General features: G+C 46.6%; 1 protein-coding gene across 2 annotated transcripts in view; it reads right to left on the bottom strand.

The window, feature by feature from the left end:
* LOC117968259 (KN motif and ankyrin repeat domain-containing protein 2-like) overlaps positions 1-10,837 on the bottom strand; it is a 68,892-nt gene that overhangs the window by 5,088 nt on the left and 52,967 nt on the right. For both annotated transcript variants that reach the window (XM_034915884.2, XM_059007017.1), the window contains 9 exons: positions 8,732-10,531; positions 8,029-8,268; positions 7,743-7,851; positions 6,944-7,273; positions 5,929-6,016; positions 5,043-5,262; positions 3,305-3,447; positions 2,348-2,548; positions 1,363-1,461 (listed from right to left, as the gene is read on the bottom strand). In XM_034915884.2, coding sequence (XP_034771775.2) covers positions 1,363-1,461; positions 2,348-2,548; positions 3,305-3,447; positions 5,043-5,262; positions 5,929-6,016; positions 6,944-7,273; positions 7,743-7,851; positions 8,029-8,268; positions 8,732-10,531 — 3,230 coding nt within the window. The remainder of the gene's footprint in view (positions 1-1,362; positions 1,462-2,347; positions 2,549-3,304; positions 3,448-5,042; positions 5,263-5,928; positions 6,017-6,943; positions 7,274-7,742; positions 7,852-8,028; positions 8,269-8,731; positions 10,532-10,837) is intronic.

Raw genomic sequence — 10,837 nt, 5'->3', positions numbered from 1 at the left:
CTGAAAAACAAAATAGGGGGGTTAATAACACAGTAACATATACCCCCCACCCCCAAAATATCACAGCTAGGGTTACTAGATTTCCAGAGTGAAAAACCGGGACATTTTTTTTCTTCAATTAATTTACACTGTAGCAACTCTGAAGCAATTAAAAGGACTGTATGTATAATAACACGACTTTAATTGAAAAGTTAAAACATCGGTTTATTGCAGATCATAACAATTCACTGTTTTCACTCTACTGTCATCTGTCCAAAACATGTTAAATAAACAAAAAGACAATTGGGACTATTAAACACACAATCTGAATTATTGAACAACTAGCCCATAGGATTGTTTCATTTATTTTTGAATGGAGATTACACAACCTAATGAATGACTCTGCTGTTAACTTGCTGAGCGCACGGCTACGGTTTTGTACTTTAAACAACAAAAACAAACAAACAAACAAACAAACAAACAAAAAAAGAATCAGGACGATCTAACAAATGTACTGTTTTCGACCGGGACAAAAAAAATTAAGGCTGAAAACTGGCACAACCCCAGTTTTTCCAAGAGTGTATAACTGGAGGCTCGGAGACCTTGCTCGTGGTGGCCTATGCTACGACGCACACGGTTTTGCTGTTGTTCATTTTTATAAACACATTTAGTTTCATTTTGTATTACTAAATTATATTTTCGGCTGTGCGTGAATAAAAATACGATTTATATACGATTGTCCTGACATGAAACATTTTTCAAATTAGGACTTTAAAGTCATTCACAACTATTTTCTTAATTAATAATGTGCATTATTCAACACACGGGACGAATTTAAACTTTCTGCACTCATCACCCTTCTCCAGTTGGTCTGAACAACATCGTGTTGATTTTATTTCCATCTCAAATGTCACGTGTATCGAGAACCACAACCCCATGCGAGCATAGGCCACCACAGCTAGGCCACCACAGCTAAGCCACCACGGCCACCACAAGCAAGTGCCCCGAGCCTACAGTTATATCCATCTCCATTTTTCCGGGATGTCTGGCAACCCAAGTCAGAGCTGTACTAAATCCAAGCTGACAAGAGGGTCAACTGGGAGCTGGGGAAGGCTAGGCATTTCACACTTAGCTGGCAATTAACCAGCTGCATTTTTAATGACTAGCTAAAAGGAGGTGGAGCGGAGATACTTCATGAATGTTACTGTACAAGCAGGAACCATGTGCTGCTGCAAGTCTGTGCTCTTCAAGGAGAAGAAGAAGAACTCTTTTTTTTGTGTGATGGAGGAATTCTTGTAAGCTCGTTTGACCCTGCTGTTACTGATGGTGGAAGTTCTCAGAATTGAGCTTTGTCTCCCCCTGGTGGTGGAAGATGGTACGTACCGGGGAGGGGGGCTTGGCAAAGTTGAGATGGGCATAGAGGAGGACGGCGATGTCATTCTGACTGGCTTCCAGAGCGATGGACAGGGCTGAGCTGCCATCCTGAGAGATCAGAGAGAGAGAGAGAGAGAGAGTAAGGAACTCCGGTCTAAAACGGTTGCTAGACTGTGGAATTCAAACGCAGGGGAAAAACATGCAAAAAAAAGTATATTTGTTAAAAGGCTTCAAATAAATAACTCGGCAGGTTCATTTAAGAATAGTTTTTTTCTTGCAAATTTGGTATCTTTTATCAGTTTGTTTTTTCATTTTACAAAAAAAAAGTGGTGCAAGCTTAGCGTGATTATAAATACTTTGTGAATAAACCAAAGGGTTTCCTGACCAACCTTATCTTAGATCTCATCAAATCATGATCCAAAAAGAAGGAGAAAGACTGACCAGGCCTGACCCTGCTGCTGCTTAGCTTTCTGAGATCTGAGCAGATCACTCCTAAGAATACTGACCAGAAATCACTCTGTTAAACTATTTAGCTTTTCTGCGATCGAAGCAGATCACAATCCAAGAACCAGACCTGACCCTGCTGCTGCTGCAACTAGCTTTCTGAGATCTGAGCAAATCACACTTGAGAGAAGAAGTGCTGACCAGACTTTGACCAAACGTCTTAGGTCTGGAACCAACTCCCCTGTAATGTTGTTGAAGCTGACTCCCTGGGATACTTCAAGAAGCTGCTTGATGAGATTCTGGGATCAATAAGCTACTAACAACCAAACGAGCAAGATGGGCCGAATGGCCTCCCCTCGTTTGTAAACGTTCTTATGTTCTTATGTATTTATTGAGTTATTGAGCCGATCACAATACAAACATTGAGCCGATCATAATCCCAGCAGATCACAATCCTAGAAGAAGTGCTGACCAGGCCTGACCCTGGGGCAGCTGCTTATCTTTCTGAGATCTGCGTGGCGTGGCGTGGCGTGGCAGAGAACCAACTTACGTTATCCGTGAGCGTGGCGTCACAGCCCGGCACTGCCAGCAGCTGCTTCACGATGTCCACGTGTCCGTGCTCACAAGCGCACATGAGCGCCGTGGAGCCGTCGTGGTCCTGCAGGTTCACGTGTGCTCCGCTCGCCAGCAGGGCGCGCACCATATCGATCCGACCGTGACTCACCGCCAGCATCAGGGCTGTCTGTCCCGCCTGCAAAGAGAGAGGGGGGCTGGATTAGCAGAGATCAGGGAGCAGACAAATACAGCCAAGCTTTGTCTTCCCCTGGTGGTAGAAGATGGTGTGTACTGGGGAGTGCTGCTTGGCAAAGTTGGTGAACCAGAACATGGTCACTCTTCCAAGTACAGGAATGGGTATTTGCGTGGCATAAATTTAATTAATCAGTGTTAATAAGCAGTCAATAGATATGCCATGCATGTGTGTATCATTAGGCTGCCATTTGAGCTCCTATTTCATATGCATGTTGAGTATGTTTTTTTGAGACTTGGTAGATTCCTGCTCCATAAAAGAAAAAGACATACAATGACTGGTATGTAGCAGATCATGAATAATTATATTATTCTATAAGCTATCCACCCTACCTAAATAATGCACATTTAAACCATGTGATTGCCATTCGCAATTGTGATGATCGTGACACACCTGAGCTTGTTACCTATACACACTGTGGCTAATCAAGCTTATAGTAAAACCTGGAATGGGTGAAACTGCTATGCGATAGGAGTCTTATTACCATTCCTGGGGATTCCCTGGTACTGATAAAAATGTTGTGGGGGGAAGAAAAAATCAGGAGTTATCAGGATTTGCTCTTCCTGTACGCACAGCTGGGGGTACAGGATGATGAAATCAACCCTTTTAGTTTCTTATTAGTTCTCCTCCTGGATTTTGCATTTCTAGTGCAGACCCTCTTCCCTTGCCCCTGTCCTGCCTCCTTGGTCTGTCTCTCACCTGGCTGGCCTTGGCGTTGACGTCTCCCATCCTGAGGAGCTGCATGACCGTCTCCAGATCACACTCGGAGCGGAAGGCAGCCAGGGCAGTCAGCATGATAGCAGTGTAGCCTGCCTTGTTCTGCTTGTCTGGGTTACAGAGACCTGCGAGAGAGAGAGAGAGAGAGAGAGAGAGAGAGAGAGAGAGAGAGAGAGAGAGAGAGAGAGAGAGAGAGAGAGAGAGAGAGAGAGAGAGAGAGAGAGAGAGAGAGAGAGAGAGAGAGAGAGAGAGAGAGAGAGAGAGAGAGAGAGAGAGAGAGAGAGAGAGAGAGACATGCCTTTTAAACTGAGGTACGTTGGCTTGCCTTGAAGCTGCTAGAGCACTGCATTCAAAACGCTGCTTCTCTCTTACAAGGCTATTCGTGGTTCTGGCCCTGCCTGTCTGCATGAGTTACTTGTTCCCTGTAAACCGGCTCGTACTTTGAGATCAGTAAACGAAGCTCTCTTGGTAATCCCAAGAACCCGATTCAAAACCTACGGGTTCAAAGGCTTTCAGTTTTCGATCTCCTTCACTGTGGAACTCAACTCCAAATCTTTGTTCCGGAATGCTGAGTCTGTCAGCATTTTTAAATCTAAGCTCAAAACACATCTCTTTGATTTTCTAGCAAACAGTTTGGAGCTCCTTTGGCTTGCTGTGTATTTTTGTAACGTGCTTTGGGATGCTTGTACATGAAGGACGCTGTATGAATGAAAGTGGTATGGCTTGGTAGGTAGGAGTTTCCGTTTATGTGAATGGTTTTGTAATCTCCTCATACCCTGTACTTCTTTTCAAAGAAATCTGTCCAGGATTGTCCGCTTCAAAGATCTTTCAAAACTAATTTTTTTTTTCTTTCTAAAACTGGGCACTGAAGCTAATCAATGGTAGCGCAATCGGTTTTAATCCCATTGTTCAAACAGCAGCTTTGAAGGTAATTGAAAATTTTGGTTGGATTCTTTCCCAAGAAACGTTTGGAACAAGAAGAGGTGGTTCCTTTCTAGCACCCCCTGTTTTTAAAAGGTCAAACTGCAAAATATTAATAATCAACACCCTACAGAACACATTACGTATTTTCTTACTGTATAAATCACAAAAATGAATCTTGTACTCAAGGACCTACTATTAAGCAAATGTTTTAGCATTACAATTGTGCTGTATATTCTATACACAGGATGTACACAGGACAAGCTGTGCTGGGATTGTCTTCATCAGTAATCAGTTGATTTTTCAGACATCATTTTATAACAGGATAAAACAGTGCTGCGTGAAATGAGTATTTGGGTTGATCGCTCCACAGGAGGGTCACTGGTGTTGATCGGGCTAAATTACCATTCAGAGTGAAGAGACAGCAGCTTGGGTTTGTGCGGATCGCTGTGCTCCACAGAGTCTAAGAAAAGCAGCGATCAGCACAAACCCAGCAGCTGTTTCTTCACTCGTTTCACTTGAAAGGTAAACTAGCCCAGTCGACCCCAGTGACCCTCACCTGCTTGTCAGCCCCTGATTTCTGTGAAGAGCTCAATCTGAATGATCGAATAATCGGTTAATGCAGCACTAGAGTAAAACAAACAAAATAAAAAGGACAGAAACACGGGTTTTAAAACCTTAGATAAAAGCCTTTGAAGGGAACCTTCTTCGGCTGTCATCTACTGTGTTAACTGAGCTTCCTGACCAGTGAACGAAAGCTCTGCAGGTTTCTAAAAGGGCGCCGGGCGCAGATGGTTACCTGTGTCCAGCAGCAGCTTGACCACAGGGAAGTTGGAGTGTGACACGGTGTAGTGGAGGGCTGTGTTGCCGTTGCCATCGGCCATGTTGACGATAAACGCCAGCAGCTGCGGTGACAGGGCCCTGAACACCGCCATGTGCTGGCGAACCACTTCCGGATTGGCTGCCTTGTGACAGGAAACACGCAGCCACTCCTGCAGCACTGCGGTGTAGGCCGCCCTCTGCAGGCAGAGCGGGGGAATTGCACGTCACCACTTTTAAATTTTTTTTACAAATCACTTATTAATTTACACTGTTTGCAATCATTCTAAGTGCTTCCGGGTTCTCCAAGGTTTAGTTTGACAGCTTTCTCAAAATCAGCGTTTACTTGTTTTGTGCTTACCTGGAGAATCCTAAGTGCCAGCTACTCTGTGTTTTTAAAAGGCAGAGAGAGGAGGTGGGGCTGGTAGAGCTGAAAGGTCTCACAATGCCTCCTACCTTCTGTTCTAAACTCACTGTTACTCAGCTTCCACTTATGCCCTCTTGTTTTTCTCTCTGTGCTAAATTTGAAGTTGTTTCTTGGGGTAACTTTATCTATAGCATTCCGCGATGGAACCGCTCAGCCTGATTGCAAACGCCATGAAACAGTAAGTGAAATGGAAGCCAGACATCTTTACACATTACTGCAAGACTGTATGTGTACAGCATCTTATTGTTTATGGAAAACACTAAATAAATAAATAAATAAATAATAAATAATAATGGTACATGTATATGTAAGCACTAATCTTGATGCCTACATTGCCCCTGCATATTTTAAACAAGGTTATCAAAATTCTACACTTTGAACACTTAATAATTGAAAAAAAAAACCAAAACAAATAGAAATAACAAGATAAACTGTGTACCGGTTCTTGGTGGCTGAATGCATTAGGCTCCCCCAGAGCTTTCTGCAGGACCGTACAGGCTGTGACCAGGCTCTCACTCAGCTCAACGCTGCAAAACAAACCCAGATAGACATGAGATTCGACTCTCTATTGAGCTTTTTCCATGTGGTACACCCCTGATTACTCGAGAGCTACCGGCTGTGGAAACTGGGATATGCATTTCTTTGTCGAGTTTAATCTACAGCTCTGGCCAAAGGTTTTGCAACATCCTATAGAACGAACTGATTTTGCTTCATAAAGTAGAATGAAACCTGCTGAATAATGTTATGTTAACATATTGAATTGCATACCGCTTTGTAGTTTTCCATATACTTAACGGAAAACTGACATTGAAAAGTGTGACATTTTGAACTCTAACATGAAATAGTATTATGGCTTCTGATAGACTTTTGCAATCTCATTGTGTAGTTTCTTTGATTACATGATGTTAAATAAAATATCTCAATTATGTTCATATAGTTTTTTTTTTTTTTAAATAATGTTTCACTCCTAAAATTCTAGGTGATGCAAAACTTTTGGCCATAACTGTGGATTTGCCCACGAGCACAATCCCACAATTGTAATAATATAATAATATTATTACAATTGTGGAGGCTGTGTGGTCCAGTGGTTAAAGAAAAGGGCTTGTAACCAGGAGGTCCCCGGTTCAAATCCCACCTCAGCCACTGACTCATTGTGTGACCCTGAGCAAATCACTTCACCTCCTTGTGCTCCGTCTTTCGGGTGAGACGTAGTTGTAAGTGACTCTGCAGCTGATGCATAGTTCACACACCCTAGTCTCTGTAAGTCGCCTTGGATAAAGGCGTCTGCTAAATAAACAAATAATAATAAAATAGTAATTCAATACAGAGATGACGCATTTGCTATTACACGTTGCTATGTTTTTACTGCGGGAAAGTTTTTTAAATTAGGGGAACTGGCCCCTGTTCCAGCGTTCCCATTAAATAAATCAATAAGACAGACGCAGTCACGGTACCTGCTGCCCTCTGTCCCCTCCCTCCCCTTCTCCTCCTCCTTCTCCTGTGGGGAGGGGTTGTCTGGCGTGGGGGTGGTCTGACTCTCTCGCAGGGTCTGAGGAGACTCTTCCTTGCACACTGCCTGGGCAGGGGCAGGGGCAGGCGCAGGGGCTGGGGCAGGCGCAGGGGCAGGGTGGTCCTGTGTGGGGATGGTTTGGTCCTTACTCCCCTGCGCCTGTGTCCCAGCCTCAGTGAGTCGCTCGTTGGCCTCATGGTACTCGCTCTCTGAGCTCACGTTCTCCTCCGAGCTGGACTCTGAGCTGGACTCCTCTGAGGAGGTGGACTCGTAGCTGCCCAGAGAGAAAAAAAACAAAAAACAAATACGACAAGCATGTCAGTAACATTCTCCAGATACACACAATATTCTCAATAACCTAGATTTGTTTTTGAGAATCTTATCTCAAGAAACCCAAAGGAAACTTTCAGGTATTTTTAAACTCAGCACTATTGAGTGTTCAATAGTTAGAACATAAGAAAAGTTTGGGAACGAGAAAAGGCCATTCAGCCCATCAAGGCTCGTCCCTTGTTAGCACACCCTTCTACTGGAGGGATTATGGATGATGGTGTTGAAGCAATTAGTTGAATGTGACACATCCACATTTTTTTTTACCAGTTCTCAAATAAATATGTTTTCGTTGTTGTTTATAGTTAGTGTTATTTGATCAAACTTACAAGCCACAGCTGTATTTGTTTTATTGCTTTTTACAGTGCCCTCATCCACAGGTATTGCCCAAAAAAATATGAAAAAAAGAGTCGCACCCTCCATTGACTCCTACAAACTGCAGGTTCTTCTTGGTGGTGGGGGAATCGGAGGGGCCGAGCTGGTCTGTCCTCTTCATGATCGATTTCAGACTCGCCGGGGGAGAATCTGAAAGGGAAGGAGCAAAGCCTATATCAAAAAAGAATAGTCGCTTTGCTGCACTTAATGACGTTTTTATATTCGTGAATATACCCGGGGTACCCTGACACCCCACCCGCCCTCCCCCTCATTCATGGCAAACTACAGTCAGACTTGAGGGATTATTCCACAGTTTGTCTCTCGCACCTGGCTCCTGCACCTCCTCGCTCCCTGCCGCTGCATTCATGAGCGCTTCGTTCTCCGCTTCGACTTCCTTTAACCTTTGACACAGAGGCGCTTGCTGATTGGATACAAGCTGGACGGCGCTGACTGTCTCCATGACGACTGCCGGGCTTGAGACGGGCACCGAGGAGGACACCTCACACTTCGGAAGGACCTCGCGCACCTCTCTGGAGCAGATGGCGATTGGCAGCTCAGGGGACGTGTCTGAGGGAACCAGCAGAGAAAAAAACCTACATGAACTGCAGCGTGCCACCTGTATTCCTTTACACAATGCAATACACAACAGTTTCATTCTGTTGTCTGGAAGCATAGTTAAGTCTATTTGTGTTCCTCCTAAAGAGAATGCATTTTTCCCTAAAACCTATAATGAAGTATTACTACATTTTTGACTCAACTTAGAGCAGTGTAAATGTTGCCGTTTTTTTGTTTTACTACTGCAAAGTTAACAGTGTCCTCAATAATGTATTAGTATTGCCCGCACTGTGTTCAGCAGCCTCATCTAAATCCTGCTCTTTTGAGAGGATTCACATATTTTCCTAACCTCCTGATTAGCTGTGTATTGTTTGTTGCTGTATCTGTACTGAACTATCCTCCAGTGCAATATAACCTAAACCAGGGCTGTCTGATGAATATTCAAGGTCACCATACAACAACCCTGGACTTGTACCTGGTACTCCTGCAGTCCCCTCCGTGCTCCTCGCCTCCCCCTCTCCCTCTCCGCTCCTCAGGCTGATCTTCACCTGGTGGCTCCCAGTCAGTGCGACTGCCTGTCCATGAACGGGAAAGGTGGTCTCTACGGTCTCGTTGCTCCTGTAAACAATGTATGGCACTCCCGCGGACGACCTGGCTTCCTCCTGGGCTCTGCTGTGCGCCCCGCTTTCCAGAACTCCGGGAGGCGCGCTCGTAACAACGTCCGGGACACTGCAGGCAGCTGGGGCTTCAGCTCTCATCGGCCTGTGCGCAAACGCTGCTTGATCCGCCGCGAGGGCCACCTCTTGGCACTTCCTCAGTCCCACCACCGTTGGCTGCTCCAGGGTATAAACCTGGATCCCCACCGTCCTCTGTTCCTTCTTCTGGGGCTGCTGGTTGAAGGAGACCACTGTCTGGAGTCCTGGAGCTTCCCCCGGGCGCCCTATCTTGTTGCTGGTCTCCTGAAGATCCTGCCACCCAACGCTGGTCATGATAACCGCGTCGGCCATGGACAGCTTGGCATCCTTGCCCCTCTCTGCCATCTCCTTGCCCTGCTGCTCCAGCCTTTGATGGGCAGTCTTGAGCTCTTGCAGGGCCTTCCTCAGCTGGGTCTCCAGAACCATCATCTTGGTCTTCAGGCCTTCAGTGTTCTGCCGCTGCTGCTCCACCTGAGCTTGGGTAGCCTCTGAGGAAAGCCCCAGGTCCTGCTCCTTCACCGCTATGCCTACATGCCTCACGTCAACCGCCTTCGAACTTCCACCATCCTTCGCACATCCTCTTCCCTCTTCTACTGCTTCCGTTCCCACGCCCACCGACCTCACTTCCTTCCTGCCGCCCATCTGCCCCAGCTGCCTGGCGCCGCCCACGATAACCGTATCCTCGATCTCGCACCCGGAATCCTGGCGTGAAGTGTCGGCAAATGTTGGTGACAAGACCTTGCCCCCTCCTCCAGGGCTGTCCTCTTCCGGGATGTCAATGTAAAGCTCCCCCCTGGGTCTGGGCTTCCCAAAACTCATGCTGTGCCCCAAGAACTTCTGGCTCTTGAGCTGGACGCTCAGCTGCCTTTTCTCCTCCTGGAGGACGGAGATCTTCACCTGCTGCACGGGGATCACCTTCACCTGCTCCTCCAGCTCCCGGATCTTCCTCAGGGCCACCGCCATCTGCTCCCTGACGTGCTGAAGGTGAGCCGGAGTGGGGGAGACCGGAGTGGAGAGCCCAGAGCTCATGGGAGTGAACTGGCCCCCCTGGGTTCCGTTCTGGGACTTGGAGTAGGACTGGTTCAGAGAGGAGCCCACCAGGGAGCTGGCGGACCCTGACACGCTGCTCTGCATGCTCCCCAAGTTGGAGAACGGCTGCTGCCTCCCTGCGGAGTCTGTCTGGTTCTGCTCGAGCTTCTTGCGGGCATCCAGCAGGGTCTTCTCCACCCGGGCGTTGAAGCCTCCAGCCAGGAACGGGGGTCGGGTATCAGCCCTGTAGGAGCCGTGATACCCTGGCGCGCAATACGAGAAGGAGGAGTGGCGGCTGTCCATGCTGACGTTGGAGCACAGGGACTCTGTGGAGGTCCACCAGGAGCCGGTGTATCCAGCGCCCCGCGGGAGGGAGCTGTAGCGTGGCCGGCGGTGGATGGGCACCTTCTTGATGGTGTTGCCTTTCTCGATGTCATTGACGTACTTGAGGAAATCCAGGTCTAGCCGGTAGCCGTACGGGGTCTCCACTGAGTAGGGAAGCTCCTTGTCCTTGCCTTGCAGGACACTGGGGGAGGTCGGGTTGCATTTCCCTGACAATGAGAAACGCAGACATTTTAAAGGGCATCCATATAAGAGTTTACCACAGTACATTTGCATGGTAATTTAGCAGTTTCCCCTCATGCTTTTTCGCACGGTTATATTTTGCAGTAACCATAGTATTGTAAGACTTCAATTAATTGTCGATACACAATAAATCGGTTCAAAAGGCTTTATTGGGAGACTACACAGGATTAGGAGATGTACAGATCAAAGAGATAGTGCAGCTGTTTATAGTCTTGCTTACAAGTCCCCCCCACGTTTCTCTCTCATTCTCACTTCCTGTACCCCCTACATTA

This window comes from Acipenser ruthenus, chromosome 34, assembly GCF_902713425.1.
Source record: "Acipenser ruthenus chromosome 34, fAciRut3.2 maternal haplotype, whole genome shotgun sequence".
Taxonomy (NCBI): Eukaryota; Metazoa; Chordata; class Actinopteri; order Acipenseriformes; family Acipenseridae; genus Acipenser; species Acipenser ruthenus.
The sequence above is the reverse complement of the archived record's forward strand: the minus strand, read 5'-3'. Positions and strand labels throughout refer to the sequence as shown.